Genomic DNA, 20198 nt, shown 5'->3' with positions numbered 1-20198 from the left:
TCAGCCCATCCTCATCATCCCCATCTTCTTCCTCATCCTCGTCCTCACCCCCATCTTCTCATCTTCCTCATCTTCATCCCCATCCTCATCCTGATCTTCCTCCTCATCTTCCTCCCCATCCTCACCCTTCATCCCCATCCCCATCTTCCTCCCCATCCCCATCCTCAGCTCCCCCTTCATCCCCCATCCCCATCTTCATCCCCATCTTCATCGCCATCCCCATCTTCCTCCTCATCCTCCTCCCCATCCCCATCTTCACCCTCACCTTCATCTCCATCCTCATCTTCCTCATCCTCATCCTCATCCTCATCCTCATCCTCATCCTCATTCCTCATCCTCATCCTCATCCCATCCCCATCTTCCTCCCCATCTTCCTCCTCATCTTCCTCCCCATCCTCATCCTCATCCCCATCCTCATCCTTACCCCCATCTTCCTCATCTTCCTCCCCATCCTCATCCTCATCCTCATCTTCCTCCCCATCTTCCTCCTCATCACCGTCATCATCATCATCAGCATCGGCGTCGGGAGCTGCCTGTGAGCGGGGCTGCTGGCCCTAATAAACAGCGCCGCGCCGCCATCGTTCAGCTTCATCTCCATCTTCTTCCTCATCCTCATCCTCATCTTCCTCCCCATCCTCATCCTCATCCCCATCTCCATCCCCATCCTCATCCTCATCCCCATCCTCATCCCCATCCTCATCCTCATCCCCATCCTCATCCTTACCCCGTCTTCCTCATCTTCCTCCCCATCCCCATCCTCATCCTCGCCCCCATCTTCCTCCTCACCTTCCTCATCTTCATCCCCATCCTCATCCTGATCTTCTCCTCATCTTCCTCATCCTCATCCCCATCTCCATCCTCCTCCTCCTCCTCCTCCTCCTCCTCATCTTCATCCCATCCTCATCCTCATCCCTATCTTCCTCCCCATCCCCATCTTCATCCCCACCTTCATCCCCATCCCCATCCTCATCCTCATCCTCATCCCCACTTTCCTCCTCAACTTCCTCATCTTCATACCCATCTTCCTCCCCATCCTCATCCTTACCCCCATCTTCCTCCTCATCCCCATCCTCACCATCATCGGCGTTGGGAGCTGCCTGTGAGCGGGGGCTGCTGGCCCTAATAAACAGCGCCGTGCCGCCATCGTTCGGCTTCGTCTCCATCTTCTTCCTCATCCCCATCCTCATCCCCATCTTCCTCCCCATCCTCATCCCCCATCCTCATCCTTACCCCCGTCTTCCTCATCTTCCTCCCCATTCCCATCCTCATCCTCGCCCCCATCTTCCTCCTCATCCTCCTCATCTTCATCCCCATCTCCATCCCCATCCCCATCTCCATCCTCAGCCCCATCTTCATCCCCACCTTCCTCCTCATCTTCCTCATCTTCATCCTCATCTTCCTCCCCATCCTCACCCTTCATCCCCATCCCCATCCTCAGCCCCATCCCCATCCCCATCTTCACCCTCACCTTCATCTGCATCCTCATCTTCCTCATCTTCATCCTCATCCCTATCTTCATCCCCATCCCCATCGTCATCCCCATCCTCATCCTCATCCCCACCTTCCTCCTCATCTTCCTCATCTTCATCCTCATCTTCCTCCCCATCCTCATCTCCATCCCATCCTCCTCCCCATCTTCCTCCCCATCTTCCCCCCCATTATCATCCCCATCCTCATCCTCATCCCCATCCTCATCCTTACCCCATCTTCCTCATCTTCCTCCCCATCTTCATCCTCATCTTCCTCCCCATCTTCCTCCTCATCACCGTCACCATCATCAGCATCAGCGTCGGCGTCGGGAGCTGCCTGTGAGCGGGGGCTGCTGGCCCTAATAAACAGCGCCGTGCCGCCATCGTTCGGGCTTCGTCCACAGCCTCTTCCTCATCCTCATCTTCATCCTCATTCTCATCCTCATCTTCGTCCCCATCCTCATCTTCATCGTCATCCCCATCTTCATTCTCATCCCCATCTTTATCCTCATCTTCCTCCCCATCCTCATCCTCATCATCATCCTGATCCCCAATCCCCATCTTCATCCCCATCATCATCCTCATCCCCACCTTCATCCTCATCCTCATCCTCATCCCCATCCCCATCTCCATCCTCATCCTCCTCCCCATCCCCATCTTCACCCTCACCTTCATCTCCATCCTCATCATCCTCATCCTCCTCCTCATCTTCCTCCCCATCCTCATCCTTACCCCCCATCCTTCCTCCCCATCCCCATCTTCATCCCCATCCCCATCTTCCTCCCCATCCTCATCCTCACCATCCTCACCATCATCGGCGTCGGGAGCTGCCTGTGAGCGGGGGCTGCTGGCCCTAATAAACAGCGCCGTGCCCGCCATCGTTCGGCTTCGTCCACAGCCTCTTCCTCATCCTCATCTTCGTCTTCATCCTCAGCCCCATCTTCCTCCCCATTATCATCCCCATCCTCATCCTCATCCCCATCCTCATCCTTACCCCGTCTTCCTCATCTTCCTCCCCATCCTCATCCTCATCTTCCTCCCCATCCCCATCCTCATCTTCCTCCTCATCCCCATCCCCACCTTCATCCTTACCCCCATCCTCATCCTCACCCCCTTCTTCATCCCCATCCTCATCCCCATCTTCATCCTCACCCCCATCTTCCTCCCCATCTTCAACCTCACCTTCATCCCCATCCCCATCCTCATCTTCATCCTCACCCCATCACCCATAGGACCTCCATAGAACCCATAGGGACCCCAGAACCCTATAGGAGCTCCATAAGGACCCCATAAGGACCCCATAACCCCATAGGGACCCCATAGAAACCCTATCACCCCACTGGGACCCCATAGGGACCCCACAGGGACCCCATGGTCCCACAGGGATCCCATAGGGACCCCATCACCCTATAGGAGCTCCATAGACCCCATAGAAACCCCATAACCCATAGGGACCCCATAGAAACCCCATAACCCCATAAGGACCCCACAAGGACCCCATCACCCCATAGAGATCCCACAGGGACCCCATCAGCCCACAGAGGCCCTATAGGGAACCCCATAGGGACCCCATGATCCCACAGGGACCCCATAGGGACCCCATAAACCAATAGGAGCTCCATAAGGACCCCATAGGGACCCCATAACCCCATAGGGAACCCCATAGGGACCCCATCACCCCATAGAAACCACATAGAAACCCCATAGAAACCCCATAGGGACCCCATCACCCTATAGGAGCTCCATAAGGACCCCATAGGGACCCCATAACCCCATAGGGAACCCCATAGGGACCCCATCACCCCATAGAAACCACATAGAAACCCCATAGAAACCCCATAGGGACCCCATCACCCTATAGGAGCTCCATAAGGACCCCATAGGGACCCCATAACCCCATAGGGAACCCCATAGGGACCCCATCACCCCATAGAAACCCCATAGAAACCCCATAGAAACCCCATAACCCATAGGGGCCCCATAGGGACCCCATCACCCTATAGGAGCTCCATAGACCCCATAGAAACCCCACAGGGACCCCACAGGGACCCCTCTGACCCCAAAAGGCCCCCGTAATCCCCATAGGAGCATTTGGGCCGGAGCTTCCCGCAGAGGGGGCGGGACCACGGCTTTAACGCTCCCCATTGGCTGTCGCATCCCGGAAGGGGCGGGATCTAGGCGCAGCGCTCCCACGGCAGTGGGGCGGGACCGCTGCGCGCCGCCGTTCCCCATTGGCCGATGCCTCCGGGAGGGGGCGTGGCTCCCACGGTCCGATCTCATTGGCCGCGAGGTGGGCGGGATCTGGGCGCAGCCGCCGCTCCTCATGGGTTGCTGGGAAGGGCGGGGGGCGTGGCCAACGGTTGGATCCGGGGCCGTTGGCGGGAAACGGCGCGTGGGAAACTGGGGGTGAGAGCGGAGGTGTGGGGTCTGCGGGGTCACGTGGGGTCCGGTGGGGGGTTATGGGGCCCTATGGGGTTATGGGGCCCTATGGGGTGTGTGGGGTCCTATGGGGTGTTTGGGATTTTGGGGTCCTATGGGGTTATGGGGTCCTATGGGGCGTGTGGGGTTATGGGGCCCTATGGGGTCCTATGGAGTGTTTGGGATTCTGGGGTCCTATGGGGTTATGGGGTCCTATGGGGTGTGGGGGGTTATGGGGCCCTATGGGGTCCTATGGGGTTATATGGGGTGTGGGCGGTTATGGGGTCCTATGGGGTCCTATGGGGTTATGGGGTCGTATGGGGTCCTATGGGGTGTGGGGGGTTATGGGGTCCTATGGGGTTATATGGTCCTATGGGGTCCTATGGGGTTATATGGGGTTATGGGGTCCTATGGGGTGTTTGGGATTCTGGGGTCCTATGGGGTTATGGGGTCCTATGGGGTGTGTGGGGATATGGGGTCCTATGGGGTTACGGGGTGTGGGGGGTTATGGAGTCCTATGGGGTCCTATGGGCTGTTTGGGATTTTGGGGTCCTATGGGGTTATGAGGTGTGGGGGGTTATGGGGTCCTATGGGGTGTGTGGGGTTATGGGGTCCTATGGGGTTACATGGGGTTATGGGGTCCTATGGGATTACATGGGGTTATATGGGGTCCTGTGGGGTTATGGGGTCCTGTGGGGCTATATGGGGTTATATGGGGTCCTGTGGGGTTATGGGGTCCTATGGGGTTATGGGGTCCCTGTGGGATCCCTGTGGGGTGATGGGTTCCCTACGGGGTCCCTATGGGGTTATGGGGTCCCTATGGTGTTCCTATGGGGTTATGGGGTCCCTATGGGGGGGTCCTTGTGGGGTGATGGGATCCCTATGGGATCCCTATGGGGTGATGGGTTCCCTACGGGGTCCCTATGGGGTGATGGGGTCCCTATGGGGTTCCTATGGGTTCCCTGTGGGGTTATGGGGGTCCCTATGGGGTAATGGGGTCCCTGTGGGGTTATGGGGTCCCTACGGTGTCCCTGTGGGGTGATGGGGTCCCTATGGGGTCCCTATGGGGTGATGGGGTCCCTATGGGGTGATGGGATCCCTATGGGGTCCTTATGGGGTGCTGAGATCCCTATGGGGCGCAGTGGGGCAGAAGCTCCCTCCTCACCCCCCCTTTTGCCCCCCAGCCCCCCACATGTCCCTCCCCCCCACCCCGGGCCGCCCCTCCCGGCCCCACAGCCGGAGCCGCCTGCATCGCCCCACGGCGCCCCATAAGTTGTGGGGTCGGGAGCCGCGTTGTTTGGTGGCCCCCCCCGGTTGTGTGGGGCTGCCCCACGGCCACCTGTACGACCCACGGCGGCCGGAGAGCTCCTTCAAGCAGTGCTTCGAATCTATGGGGCTGCTGGGCCGAGGATCCTATGGCACGGTGTACAAGGTGTGGGGTGATGGGGGGTGGGGTGGGGGGTAGGGATATGGGGTGTGGGGTTATTGGGTGATGATATGGGGTGTGGGGTTATGGGGTGTGGGGTTATGGGGTGATGTTATGGGGTGTGGGGTGATGGGGTGTGGGGTTATTGGGTGATGATATGGGGTGTGGGGTTATGGGGTGTGGGGTTATGGGGTGATGTTATGGGGGTGTGGGGTAGGGATATGGGGTGTGGGGGGGGGCTATGGGGTGATGGGGTGTGGGGTGTGTTATGGGGTGTGGGGTTATGGGGTGCCCCTCACACCCCCCCCCCCATAGTGACCCCCTTCCCCCCCCCCATAGCCCTGCCCCCCATAGCGCTGACCCCCCCCCAATAGCCCTGCCCCCCATACCGCCGCCCCCCATAGCCCTGACCCCCCCCATAGCTCTGACCCCCCCCCATAGCACTGCCCCCCCATAGCTCTGACCCCCCCCCATAGCTCCGCCCCCACAGCCCTGCCCCCCCCCATAGCTCTGAGCCCCCCCATAGCTCTGACCCCCCCCCATAGGGCCGCCCCCCATAGCTCTGACCCCCCCCCATAGCTCTGAGCCCCCCCATAGCTCTGACCCCCCCCATAGGGCCGCCCCCCATAGCTCTGAGCCCCCCCATAGCTCTGACCCCCCCCATAGCTCTGACCCCTCCCAATAGCTCCGCCCCCCATAGCTCTGACCCCCCCCCATAGGGCCGCCCCCCATAGCGCTGCCCCCCCCACAGCTCTGACCCCCCCCCATAGCACTGCCCCCCCCATAGCTCTGACCCCCCTTCCCATAGCTCCGCCCCCCATAGCTCTGACCCCTCTCCCCCCCCCTCCCCACGACCCCCCCATAGCCCTGCCCCCCCCCATAGCTCTGACCCCCCCATAGCTCTGACCCCCCCCATAGCCCTGCCCCCCCCCATAGCTCTGACCCCCCCCATAGCCCTGCCCCCCCCCATAGCCCTGCCCCCCCCCATAGCTCCGCCCCCCCCAGCTCTGACCCCCCCCCCCCCCAGGTTCGCAGCCTGGCCGACGGCCGCCTTTACGCCCTGAAACGCAGCCGCCGTCCGTTCCGCGGCCCGGCGGACCGCGAGCGCGCCCTGCTGGAGGCCTCCCGCCACCGCGCCGCGGCTCCGGAGCGGCACTGCGTGCGGCTGTGGGCCGCGTGGGAGGAGCGCGGCCTGCTGTACCTGCAGAGCCAGCTGTGCCGCCACGGCAGCCTGGAGGCCGCCACGGCCGGGCGGCGGCGCGGGGAGCGGCGGGCGCTGCGGGGCTGGAGGCTGCGCGCCTACATGAGCGACCTGCTGGCGGCGCTGCGCCACCTCCACGGCCGCGCCGTGCCGCACGGCGACGTCAAGCCCGGCAACGCGCTGCTGCACGGCGGCCGCTGCCTGCTGGCCGACTTCGGGAGCGGCAGGGCCGGGGCCGGGCGCTACGCCGCGCCGGAGCTCGGGGGGGGCGGCGCCACGGCGGAGGGCGACGTGTTCAGCCTGGCGCTGACGGTGGCCGACGTGGCGCTGGGGCAGCGGGCGGCCGACGGGGAGACGTGGGCCGAGCTGAGGGGGGGGGCGCGGCTGCCGCGAGCCCTGAGGGAAGGTGCGGAAGTGGGGCCTGGGGCGGAAGTGAGGGATGGGGGCGGAAGCGGAAGTGGGGTCTGGGGGGCGGAAGTGGGGTCTGGGGGGCGGAAGTGCGGTCTGGGGGCGGAAGTGCGGTCTGGGGGCGGAAGTGGGGTCTGGGGGCGGAAGTGGGGGTCTGGGGGGTGACTGGGGTCCCATGGGGTGACATCGAGAACCATTGAGTCCCATTGGGTCCCATAGGATCCCATTGGGTGCCATAGAATCCCATAGAACCCATTGAATCCCATTGGGTCCCATAGGATCCCATAGAACCCATTGAGTCCCATAGAATCCCATTCAGTTCCATTGGCCCCACAGAATCCCATAGAACTCATTGAGTCCCATTGGGTCCCTAGAATCCCACAGAATCCCATTCAGTTCCACTGAGTCCCACTGAATCCCATTGGCTCCCACAGAATCCCATTGAGTCCCATTGGGTCCCATTGGCTCCACAGAACCCATTGAGTCCCATTGGCTCCCATAGAATCCCATTGAGTCCCATAGAATCCCATTGGGTCCCATAGAATCCCATTCAGTCCCATTGATTCCCATTGGCTCCCATTGAGCCCCACTGGTTCCCGCGGGGTCCCAGCGGCCGGTCGGGCGCCCCCTGGTGGCGGATTGGGGGCGCTACGCCGCGCCGGAGCTCGGGGGGGGCGGCGCCACGGCGGAGGGCGGACGTGTTCAGCCTGGCGCTGACGGTGGCCGACGTGGCGCTGGGGCAGCGGGCGGCCGACGGGGAGACGTGGGCCGAGCTGAGGGGGGGGGGGCGGCTGCCGCGAGCCCTGAGGGAAGGTGCGGAAGTGGGGCCTGGGGCGGAAGTGAGGGATGGGGGGCGGAAGTGGGGGCTGGGGGCGGAAGTGGGGGCTGGGGGGAGGAAGTGGGGGGCTGGGGGGAGGAAGTGGGGTCTGAGGGGCGGAAGTGGGAAGTGGGGCGGAAGTGCGGTCTAGGGGGCGGAAGTGGGGTCTGGGGGCGGAAGTGGGGTCTGGAGGGTGGACTGGGGTCCCATGGGGTGACATTGAGAACCATTGAGTCCCATTGGGTCCCATAGGATCCCATTGGGTGCCATAGAATCCCATAGAACCCATTGAATCCCATTGGGTCCCATAGGATCCCATAGAACCCATTGAGTCCCATAGAATCCCATTCAGTTCCATTGGGCCCCACAGAATCCCATAGAACTCATTGAGTCCCATTGGGTCCCTAGAATCCCACAGAATCCCATTCAGTTCCACTGAGTCCCATTGAATCCCATTGGCTCCCACAGAAATCCCATTGAGTCCCATTGGGTCCCATTGGCTCCCCATAGAACCCATTGAGTCCCATTGGCTCCATAGAATCCCATTGAGTCCCATAGAATCCCATTGGGTCCCATAGAATCCCATTGAGTCCCATAGAATCCCATTGAGTCCCATAGAATCCCATTGGGTCCCATAGAATCCCATTGGGTCCCATAGAATCCCATTCAGTCCCATTGATTCCCATTGGCTCCCATTGAGCCCCACTGGTTCCCGCGGGGTCCCAGCGGCCGGTCGGGCGCCCCCTGGTGGCGGATTGGGGGCGCTACGCCGCGCCGGAGCTCGGGGGGGGGCGGCGCCACGGCGGAGGGCGACGTGTTCAGCCTGGCGCTGACGGTGGCCGACGTTGGCGCTGGGGCAGCGGGCGGCCGACGGGGAGACGTGGGCCGAGCTGAGGGGGGGGCGGCTGCCGCGAGCCCTGAGGGAAGGTGCGGAAGTGGGGCCTGGGGCGGAAGTGAGGGATGGGGGGCGGAAGTGGGGGTCTGGGGGGCGGAAGTGGGGTCTGGGGGGCGGAAGTGGGGTCTGGGGGCGGAAGTGCGGTCTGGGGGCGGAAGTGCGGTCTGGGGGCGGAAGTGGGGTCTGGGGGGTGACTGGGGTCCCATGGGGTGACATCGAGAACCATTAAGTCCCATTGGGTCCCATAGGATCCCATTGGGTCCCCATAGAATCCCATAGAACCCATTGAATCCCATTGGGTCCCATAGAACCCATTCAGTCCCATTGGGGCCCCATAGAATCCCATTCAGTTCCACTGAGTCCCATTGGATCACATTGAATCCCATAGAATCCCATTCAGTTCCATTGGCTCCCATAGAATCCCATTGAGTCCCATTGAATCCCATTGGCTCCCATGGAATCCCATTGAATCCCAATTGGCTCCCATGGAATCCCTTTGGGTCCCATTGGCTCCCATAGAATCCCATTGAGTCCCATTGAGTCCCATTGGCTCCCATAGAATCCCATTGGCTCCCATGGAATCCCATTGGCTCCCATTGATGCCCACTGGTTCCCATTGATTCTCATTGGCTCCCATTGGCTCCCATCGAGTCCCACTGGTTCCCATTATGGTTTCTCTATGGGGTTTCCCTATGGGTTCTCTCTATGGGGTCTCTCTATGGGGTTTCTGTGGGGTCTCTCTATGGGGTTTCTCTATGGGTTTTTCTCTCTATGGGGTCCCTATGGGGTTTCTACGTGGTTCCTCCCCTATGGGCTCTCTATGGGGTTTCTCTCTCTACTGGGTCTCTCTATGGGGTTTCCCTATGGGTTCTCTCTATGGGGTCTCTCTATGGGGTTTCTCTCTCTATGGGGTCTCTCTATGGGGTTTCTCTCTCTATGGGGTCTCTATGGGGTCTCTCTCTATGGGGTCTCTATGGGGTTTCTATGTGGTTCCTCTCCCTATGGGGTCTCTCTATGGGGTTTCTATGGGGTTTCTATGGGGTTTCTACGCGGTTCCTGCCCTATGGGGTCTCTACGGGTTTCTCTCTCTATGGGGTCCCTATGGGTTCTCTCTATGGGGTCTCTATGGGGTCTCTATGGGGTTTCTATGGGGTCTCTCCCTATGGGGTCCCTATGGGGTTTTCTCTATGGGGTTTCTCTCCCTATGGGGTTTCTCTATGGGGTTTCTATGGGGTTTCTCTCCCTATGGGGTCCCTATGGGGTCCCTATGGGGTCTCTCTATGGGGTCTCTCCCTATGGGGTCTCTCCCTATGGGTCCCTATGGGGTTTCTCTATGGGGTTTCTATGGGGTTTCTCCCCTACGCGCTCCCTGCCCTGTGTGCCCTCACGTCCCCCCCGTTCCGCCCACCCCCCAGCCGTTCCCGCCGCGCTGCTCCCCCTGCTGGCGGCCATGTTGGACCCGGACCCGCGGCTGCGGCCCACGGCGGCCGGCTCTGCTGGACTCGGCGCCGATGCGCAGCGCCGCAAGATGGCGCCCCGCTCAGCCGCCTGCTGGACCTGGCGCTGCGGCGCGGGGCCGAGCTGCTGCAGGTCAGACCCACGGTGCCCCATAGCTGCCCCACAGCTGCCCCATAGGGACCCAGGGTGCCCCATAGCTGCCCCACAGCTGCCCCATAGGGACCCAGGGTGCCCCATAGCTGCCCCACAGCTGCCCCATAGGGACCCAGAGTGCCCCATAGCTGCCCTATAGCTGCCCCATAGGGACACAGGGTGCCCCATAGCTGGCCCATAGGGACACAGGGTGCCCCACAGCTGCCCCACCAGCTGCCCCATAGGGACCCATGGTGCCCCATAGCTGCCCTATAGCTGCCCCATAGGACCCACAGTGCCCCATAGCTGCCCACAGCCTGCCCTATAGCTGCCCCATAGGGACCCACAGTGCACCATAGCTGCCCCATAGGGACCCAGAGTGCCCCATAGCCTGCCCCATAGCTGCCCCATAGGGGACACAGGGTGCCCCATAGCTGCCCTATAGGGACACAGGGTGCGCCACCGCTGCCCCATAGCCTGCCCTATAGCTGCCCCATAGGGACCCAGAGTGCCCCATAGCTGCCCTATAGGGACCCAGGATGCCCCATAGCATGACCCACAGCTGCCCTATAGTGCCAGCCATAGGGCCCTATAGCTGCCCCACAGCTTCCCCATAGTCTGACACAGAGCTGCCCCCATAGCCCCCCCATACCCTGCCCCATAGCTGCCCCATAGCCCCCCCCATACCCTGCCCCATAGCCCCCCCCATACCCTGCCCCATAGCTGCCCCATAGCCCCCCCATACCCCTGCCCCATAGCCCCCCCATACTCTGCCCCATAGCTGCCCCATAGCCCCCCCATACCCTGCCCCACATCGCCCCACACTTTCCCCCTCCGTCCCCCCACCAAGAGTTGCCGCTCTGCCCTATGGGCTCTGTGGGCAGCTCTATGGGGCCGAGCTTTGGGGCGCCGCCCCCCCGCTCACCCCGCCCCCACAGCCCCGTCCCGCCCCACATCGACCCATGGGATGAAGACGAGGAAGAGGAGGGAGATCGAGGCCCCCTGGGATCGCAGCCCCAACGGGAGGTGAGCGCTATGGGGCACAGGTGGGGCAGCGCCCCATAGGGTGACCCTATAGTGTGGTCCTATAGGGCGGCCCCATAGGGTGGCCCCATAGGGCGGCCCCATAGGGTGACCCCATAGGGTGGCCCTATAGAATGGCCCCATAGGGTGACCCCATAGGATGGCCCTATAGGGTGGCCCCATAGGGTGACCCCATAGGGTGGCCCCATAGGGTGGCCCCATAGGGTGACCCCCTTAGGGCGGCCCTATAGGATGGCCCTATAGGGTGGCCCCATAGGGTGACCCCATAGGGTGGCCCTATAGGATGGCCCCATAGGGTGACCCCATAGGGTGGCCCCATAGGGTTGGCCTTATAGGGTGGCCCTATAGGGTGACCCCATAGGGCGGTCCCATAGGGTGAACCCCATAGGGCGGCCCCATAGGGTGGCCCTATAGGATGGCCCCATAGGGTGGCCCTATAGAATGGGCCCCATAGGGTGACCCCATAGGTGGCCCTATAGGATGGCCCCGTAGGGTGGCCCTATAGGGCAGCCCCATAGGGTGACCCCATAGGATGGCCCCATAGGGCGGCCCCATAGGGCAGCCCCATAGGGTGACCCCATTGTCCCCATGCAGCCCCACAGCCTTCGGCCCCATTGCCTCCACCCCACAGCACTGCAGGTCGGCACCAAGGTGAGCGCTGCCCCATAGCTGCCCTATAGCACCACCCCATAACTGCCCCATAACTGCCCCATAACCCTGCCCCATAACTGCCCTATAAACTGCCCCGTAACTGCCCTATAACCCTGCCCCATAACTGCCTTATAACTGCCCCGTAACTGCCCTATAACCCTGCCCCATAACTGCCCTATAACTGCCCCATAACTGCCCTAATAACCCACCCCATAACTGCCCCATAACCCTGCCCCATAACTACCCTATAACTGCCCCATAAGCACCCCATATCCCACCCTATAACCCCATCCATAACAGCCCCATAGCTGCCCTATAACCACCGCCCATAACCACCCTATAACCACGCCCCTTAACAGCCCCATAGCCCTGCCCCATAACTGCCCCATAACTACCCTACAGCCCTACCCTATAACTACCCTATAGCTGCCCTATAGCCACCCCACAACCACCCTATAACTGCCCCATAACCCTGCCCTATAACCGCACCCCATAACCGCCCCATAGCTGCCCCATAACCGCCCTATAACCGCACCCCATAACCGCCCTATAACCCCGCCCCATAAACCGCCCCATAGCTGCCCCCATAACCGCCCTATAACCCCGCCCCATAACCGCCCCATAGCTGCCCCCATAACCGCCCTATAACCCCGCCCCATAACCGCCCCATAGCTGCCCCTAACCGCCCCATAACCGCCCCCCAGCTCCCCCGATGGCAGCCCCGCGTCCCCGGGGCGCCTGCGCCGCACTCTCACCTTCGAAGAAGATCCAGAGCCCCGCCCCATAGCGCTGATTGGCCAACGGGATGGAAACGACGCTTCCGATTGGCCGACGGGACGGGACTGAGTTCTGATAGGCCGGCGGTTGGACCCGCCCACTTAAGCGCGGCGCTGCAACCGAGCGGGGGGGCGTGGCCAAAGGGAAAAGCCCCCGCCCACTCCCACCCCCTCGCCGCAATCCCATTGGCTGGCCCAGAAGCGGACCGCGCCATATAAGGACTCGGGAATGCCAGCAGGGTATTTGCGTAGCCCCCCGCCCCACCGCCCGCCGCGATTTGAATAAAGCTTTCATATTCATGAGCTTGGCCCCGCTCCCCCCCCCCCCACCCCGCCCAGACCCCCAATGGGGAAATCGTGTGGGGCGAATCTATGGGGGCAGGGTGGGGGGGGGTATCTATGGGGCAGATGGGGTATCTAAGGGTCAGATGGGGTTTTCTATGGGGCAGATGGGGGTATCTATGGGGCAGATGGGGTTTTCTATGGGGCAGATGGGGTTTTCTATGGGGCAGATGGGGTATCTATGGGGCAGATGGGGTTTTCTATGGGGTATCTATGGGGCAGATGGGGTTTTCTATGGGGCAGATGGGGTTTTCTATGGGGCAGAAGCGCCGCTCCGCCCCAAGCCCCTTTTTTTCTCTTCCTTCTTTCCTTCTTTCTTTCTTTTACCTTTTCCTCCTCTCCTCCCGCCGCCGCTTTCTAAAATGGCCGCCCTCCCCTCACGCTTCCCGCCTTTCTCCCTCTCCCCGTCACGTAGCCCTCACTTCCGGTCTCACCGCCCTATCAGCGCTCGCTCCCCCGCTCCCGCCCCTCCCACTTCCGGCCCGGAAGAAACCTATCGCCGCTCTTCCCGCCTTTCCCTCCCCATCACGTGACCCCGCCCCATCGGCGGCCGTCGCCTCCTGAGGTCAAAGCAGCGCTGGAGGCCGGGAAGCGACGGAGCTCTGAGCGCCTGCGGAGGAGTTTTGGGGTCAGAACGGGGGCTGAGAGCCCACAGTGGGGCAGGGAACCCCTCTATGGGGCTGGGACCCTTCAGTGGGGCAGGGAACCCCTCTATGGGGCTGGGAATTCTTCTCTATGGGGCTGAGACCCTTTTGTGGGGCCGGTATCCCCCTCATTGGGGCAGAAAGCTCCTCTATGGGGCTGGGACCCCCCTTGAGTGGGGCAGAAAACCCCTCTGTGGGGCTGGGTCCCCTTATTGGGGCACAGAACCCCTCTGTGGGGCTGGGTCCCCCCCTCTATGGGGCAGAGAACCCCCTCTATGGGGTGGAGACCCCTTGAGTGGGGCAGAAAACCCCTCTATGGGGCTGGGACCCTTCAGTGGGCTGAGACCCCCCTCAGTGGGGCGGAAACCCCTCTATGGGGCTGGGAACCTTCATTGGGGCAGGGAACCCCTGTCTATGGGGCTGAGACCCTTTTGTGGGGCAGGGTCCCCCTTATTGGGGCACAGAACCCCTCTATGGGGCTGGGACCCCTCACTATGGGGCAGAGACCCCCCCTCTGTGGGGCTGAGACCCTTCAGTGGGCAGAGACCCCCCTCTGTGGGGCTGAGACCCTTCAGTGGGGCAGAGACCCCCCCTCTGTGGGGCTGAGACCCTTTTGTGGGGCTGGTATCCCCCTCATGGGGCAGGAAGAACCCCTCTGTGGGGCTGGGACCCCCCCTCAATGGGGCAGATGGGGTTTTCTATGGGGCAGATGGGGTATCTATGGGGCAGATGTGGTATCTATGGGGCAGATGGGGTTTTCTATGGGGCAGATGGGGTATCTATGGGGCAGATGGGGTTTTCTATGGGGTATCTATGGGGCAGATGGGGTTTTCTATGGGGCAGATGGGGTTTTCTATGGGGCAGAAGCGCCGCTCCGCCCCAAACCCCTTTTTTCTCTTCCTTCTTTCCTTCTTTTCTTTCTTTTACCTTTTCCTCCTCTCCTCCCGCCGCCGCTTTCTAAAATGGCCGCCCTCCCCTCACGCTTTCTAAAATGGCCGCCCTCCCCTCACGCTTCCCGCCTTTCTCCCTCTCCCCGTCACGTGATCCCTCACTTCCGGTCTCACCGCCCTATCACCGCTCGCTCCCCCGCTCCCGCCCCTCCCACTTCCGGCCCGGAAGAACCTATCGCCGCTCTTCCCGCCTTTCCCTCCCCGTCACGTGACCCCCGCCCCATCGGCGGCCGTCGCCTCCTGAGGTCAAAGCGGCGCTGGAGGCGGGAAGCGACGGAGCTCTGAGCGCCTGCGGAGGAGTTTTGGGGTCAGAACGGGGCTGAGAGCCCACAGTGGGGCAGGGAACCCCAATCTATGGGGCTGGGACCCTTCAGTGGGGCTGGTAGCCCCCTTCAGTGGGGCAGAGACCCCCCTTGGTGTGGGGTTCAGTGGGGCGCCTTTAGGGTTTGTGGGGCGTCAGTGTGATCTGTGGGGTCAGCAGGGCGGCCATGGGGTCTATAGGGTGGCCATGGGATCTATGGGCAGCCATGGGATCTATGGGGCGGCCATGGGATCTATGGGGCGGCCATGGGGTCTATGGGGTGGCTGTGGGGTCAGTGGGTGGCCTTTAGAATCTATGGGGCAGCCATGGGATCTATGGGGCGGCCATGGGATCTATGGGGCAGCCATGGGATCTATGGGGCAGCCATGAGATCTATGGGGCAGCCATGGGGTCTATGGGGCGGCCATGGGATCTATGGGGTGGCTGTGGGATCTATGGGGTGGCCGTGGGATCTATGGGGCAGCCATGGGATCTGTGGGGCAGCCATGGGATCTATGGGGCAGCCATGAGATCTATGGGGCAGCCATGGGGTCTATGGGGCAGCCATGGGATCTATGGGGCAGCCATGGGATCTATGGGGCAGCCATGAGATCTATGGGGCAGCCATGGGGTCTATGGGGCAGGCATGGAATCTATAGGGTGGCTGTGGGATCTATGGGGCAGCCATGGGGTCTATGGGGCAGCCATGGGATCTATGGGGCAGCCATGGGATCTATGGGGCAGCCATGGGGTCTATGGGGCAGCCATGGGGTCTATGGGCAGCCATGGGATCTATGGGCAGCCATGGGATCTATGGGGCGGCACGCCATGGGATCTATGGGGCGGCCATGGGATCTATGGGGTGGCTGTGGGATCTATGGGGTGGCAGTGGGATCTATGGGGCGGCCGTGGGATCTATGGGGCGGCCATGGGATCTGTGGGGCAGCCATGGTATCTATGGGGCAGCCATGGGGTCTATGGGGCAGCCATGGGGATCTATGGGGCAGCTGTGGGATCTATGGGGCAGCCATGGGATCTATGGGGCAGCCATGGGATCTATGGGGCGGCCGTGGGATCTATGGGGCGGCCAGGGGTCTATGGGGCAGCCATGGGATCTATGGGGCAGCTGTGGGATCTATGGGGTAGCCATGGGGTCTATGGGGCAGCCATGGGGTCTATGGGGCAGCCATGGGATCTATGGGGCGGCCATGGGATCTATGGGGCAGCCATGGGGTCTATGGGGCGGCCATGGGATCTATGGGGTGGCTGTGGGGTCAGTGGGTGCCCTTAGGATCTATGGGGCAGCCATGGGATCTATGGGGAGGCCATGGGATCTATGGGGTGGCTGTGGGATCTATGGGGCGGCCGTGGGATCTATGGGGCGGCCATGGGATCTGTGGGGCAGCCATGGGATCTATGGGGCAGCCATGGGATCTATGGGGCGGCCATGGGATCTATGGGGTGGCTGTGGGGTCAGTGGGTGCCCTTAGGATCTATGGGGCAGCCATGGGATCTATGGGGCGGCTGTGGGATCTATGGGGCAGCCATGGGATCTATGGGGCAGCCATGGGATCTGTGGGGCAGCCATGGGATCTGTGGGGCAGCCATGGGGTCTATGGGGCAGCCATGGGGTCTATGGGGCAGCCATGGGATCTATGGGGCAGCCATGGGGTCTATGGGGCGGCCATGGGATCTATGGGGCAGCCATGGGATCTATGGGCAGCCATGGGGTCTATGGGGCAGCCATGGGGTCTATGGGGCAGCCATGGGATCTATGGGGCAGCTGTGGGGTCAGTGGGGCAGCCATGGGATCTATGGGGCAGCTGTGCGGTCAGTGGGGCAATGTGTGGGGCTGAGAGAGGGCCAGGAGGATCTGTGGGGTGAAGGTGGGGCTTTAATGGGGGCAGTGGGGATCTGTGGGTCGCGGCGTCTTCTCAGGTGGCGTCAGCCCAGGGAGCTCCGTGTGGGGCAGCAATAAATTATGGGGGGGCGCGGGGGGGTCCTGGGGGGCAGAAAAGAGATCAGTGGGGCGGGGGGGGGGGGGGGGGGGACTTGGGGGGCAGCTGGGGGGCAGGAAGGGGCACTTAGGGGGCAGTTAAGGGTTTCTTATGGGGGCAGCAGTGGAGGGAATGGGGCACTTATGGGGCAGATAGGGGCACTTATGGGGCAGATAAGGGCACTTATGGGGCAGATAGGGGCACTTATGGGGCAGATAAGGGCACTTATGGGGCAGGTAGGGGGCAGATAGGGGCAGTTATGGGGCAGATATGGGTTCATATGGGGCAGATAGGGGCTGGTAGGGGCAGATAGGGGCACTTATGGGGCAGAGGGCCTCTTATGGGGCAGATAGGGGCACTTAGGGGCAGTTGTGGGGGCAGATAGGGGCACTTAGGGGGCAGATAGGGGCAATTAGGGGACATTTGGGGCACTTATGGGGCAGATAGGGGCAGTTATGGGGCAGAGGAGCACTTATGGGTCAGAGCGTCTCATGGGGCAGATAGGGGCACTTATGGGGCAGATAGGGGCACTTATGGGGCAGAGGATCTCTTATGGGGCAGAGGAGCACTTATGGGGAATGTAGGGGCACTTATGGGGCAGCAGTGGGGCAGATAGGGGCACTTATGGGGCAGAGGAGCACTTATGGGGCAGACAGGGGCACTTATGGGGCAGAGGGGCACTTATGGGGCAGATAGGGGTACTTATGGGGCACTTATGGGGCAGATAGGGGCACTTATGGGGCACAGGGGCACTTATGGGGCACTTATGGGGCAGATAGGGGCACTTATGGGGCAGACAGGGGCACTTATGGGGCACTTATGGGGCAGATAGGGGTACTTATGGGGCACTTATGGGGCAGACAGGGGCACTTATGGGGCAGACAGGGGCACTTATGGGGCACTTATGGGGCAGAGAGGCACTTATGGGGCAGACAGGGTCACTTATGGGGCAGATAGGGGTACTTATGGGGCACTTATGGGGCAGGTAGGGGCACTTATGGGGCAGGTAGGGGCAGATAGGGCACTTATGGGGCAGATAGTGGCACTTATGGGGCACTTATGGGGCAGACGGGCACTTATAGGGCAGATATGGGTTCATATGGGGCACGTAGGGGCAGTTATGGGGCAGATAGGGGCAACTTATGGGGCAGAGGAGCACTTATAGGGGCAGATAGGGGCACTTATGGGGCAGATGGGGGCACTTATGGGGCACTTATGGGTGCAGCAGTGTGGCTCCATACACGTTCTCGTAGTCGGGGCCGTCGGCGTCGCTGTCGCTGCCTGTGGGGACCCATAGGGGAGGACTATTATGGGATGGACTATTATGGGATGTGATGGGGATGGACTATTATGGGATGTGTGGGACCCATAGGGGAGGACTATTATGGGATGTGTGGGGATGGACTATTATGGGATGTTGTGGGGACCCATAGGGATGGACTATTATGGGATGTGTGGGGACCCATAGGGATGGACTATTATGGGATGTGTGGGGACCCATAGGGATGGACTATTATGGGATGTGTGGGGACCCATAGGGATGGACTATTATGGGATGTGTGGGGACCCATAGGGATGGACTATTATGGGAGGTGTGGGGACCCATAGGGATGGACTATTATGGGATGTGTGGGACCCATGGGGATGGACTATTATGGGATGTGTGGGGATGGACTATTATGGGATGTGTGGGGACCCATAGGGATGGACTATTATGGGATGTGTGGGGATGGACTATTATGGGATGTGTGGGACCCATAGGGATGGACTATTATGGGATGTGTGGGGATGGACTATTATGGGATGTGTGGGGACCCATAGGGATGGACTATTATGGGATGTGTGGGACCCATAGGGATGGACTATTATGGGATGTGTGGGACCCATAGGGATGGACTATTATGGGATGTGTGGGGACCATAGGGAGGACTATTATGGGATGTGTGGGGATGGACTATTATGGGATGTGTGGGGACCATAGGGATGGACTATTATGGGATGTGTGGGGATGGACTATTATGGGATGTGTGGGGACCCATAGGGATGGACTATTATGGGATGTGTGGGGGACCCATAGGGATGGACTATTATGGGATGTGTGGGGACCCATAGGGAGGACATATTATGGGATGTGTGGGGACCCATAGGGATGGACTATTATGGGATGTGTGGGACCCATGGGGATGGACTATTATGGGATGTGTGGGGATGGACTATTATGGGATGTGTGGGACCCATGGGGATGGACTATTATGGGATGTGTGGGGACGCACCGTGCTGGGAGGCCGGGCTGGACGTCGCCGTGGGGACGTTGATGTACTCCAGGCTGTCGTCTGGGGGGGGGGGGGACACGTGGTTATGGGGCGGGAGCACTTGTGGGGCTGGGGTGTGTTGTGATGGGGTGGGGGCACTTGTGGGGTGGAGGCAGTTGTGGGGTGGGGCAGTGATGGGGTGGGGGGACGTCACTATGGGGTGGGGGCACTTGTGGGGCAGGGTTGTGTTGTTATGGGGTGGGCGCAGTTGTGGGGTGGGGGCAGTTGTGGGGTGGGGGCAGTTGTGGGGCAGTGATGGGGCAGTTGTGGGGCAGTTGTGGGGCAGTTGTGGGGCAGTTGTGGGGCAGTGATGGGGTGGGGGCAGTTGTGGGGCAGTTGTGGGGCAGTTGTGGGGCAGTTGTGGGGTGGGGGCAGTTGTGGGGCAGTTATGGGGCAGTTATGGGGCAGTTGTGGGGCAGTTGTGGGGCAGTTATGGGCAGTTGTGGGGCAGTTGTGGGGCAGTTATGGGCAGTTGTGGGGCAGTTGTGGGGCAGGCACTCACCCAGGGAGCGGCGCGGCACATCGGGGACGTTCTCGTACTGCTCTGTAGGGGGCGCTGTGGGGGGCAGTGGGGACAGCGGGGACGTTGGGGGCAGTGGGGTCAATGGGGTCAGTGGGGCACAATGGGGTCAATGGGGCACATTGGGGTCAATGGGGTCAGTGGGGCACAATGGGGTCAATGGGGCACATTGGGGTCAATGGGGCACAGTGGGGTCAATGGGGTCAGCGGGGCACATTGGGGTCAATGGGGTCAGTAGGGTCAATGGGGTCAATGGGGCGCATTGGGGTCAATGGGGCACATTGGGGTCAGTGGGGTGCACGCAGTGGGGTGCATAGGGGTCAGTGGGGCGCATTGGGGTCAATGGGGTCAGTGGGGCACATTGGGGTCAGTGGGGCGCATTCAGTGGGGCGCATTGGGGTCAGTGGGGCGCATTGGGGTCAATGGGGTCAGTGGGG

At 61.4% G+C, this 20198-nt stretch overlaps 3 protein-coding genes across 3 annotated transcripts; 1 reads left to right on the top strand and 2 right to left on the bottom strand.

Moving 5' to 3' along the window:
• Window positions 1–69: 69 nt before the first annotated feature.
• Window positions 70–4805, bottom strand: LOC125687633 (prostatic spermine-binding protein-like). The gene is made up of 2 exons (XM_048932862.1): window positions 2279–4805; window positions 70–554 (listed from the first exon to the last, which is right to left on the bottom strand). Exons 1-2 carry the CDS (start codon window positions 2282–2284, stop codon window positions 177–179), a joined length of 384 nt encoding a protein of 127 aa, XP_048788819.1. The 5' UTR covers window positions 2285–4805; the 3' UTR covers window positions 70–176.
• Window positions 549–2195, bottom strand: LOC125687632 (protein SHQ1 homolog). The gene is made up of 2 exons (XM_048932861.1): window positions 1702–2195; window positions 549–1120 (listed from the first exon to the last, which is right to left on the bottom strand). The coding sequence occupies exons 1-2, from the start codon at window positions 2193–2195 to the stop codon at window positions 1078–1080; spliced, it is 537 nt and encodes a 178-aa protein (XP_048788818.1). The 3' UTR covers window positions 549–1077.
• PKMYT1 (protein kinase, membrane associated tyrosine/threonine 1) lies at window positions 3708–12978 on the top strand. Its single transcript, XM_048932871.1, has 7 exons — window positions 3708–3759; window positions 5072–5319; window positions 6341–6920; window positions 10050–10224; window positions 11163–11250; window positions 11863–11919; window positions 12624–12978. Exons 1-7 carry the CDS (start codon window positions 3708–3710, stop codon window positions 12912–12914), a joined length of 1491 nt encoding a protein of 496 aa, XP_048788828.1. The 3' UTR covers window positions 12915–12978.
• Window positions 12979–20198: the final 7220 nt, after the last annotated feature.

Source organism: Lagopus muta, unplaced genomic scaffold, assembly GCF_023343835.1.
Source record: "Lagopus muta isolate bLagMut1 unplaced genomic scaffold, bLagMut1 primary scaffold_127, whole genome shotgun sequence".
Classification (NCBI taxonomy): domain Eukaryota; kingdom Metazoa; phylum Chordata; class Aves; order Galliformes; family Phasianidae; genus Lagopus; species Lagopus muta.
This window is presented reverse-complemented; position numbering and strand designations above follow the sequence as displayed.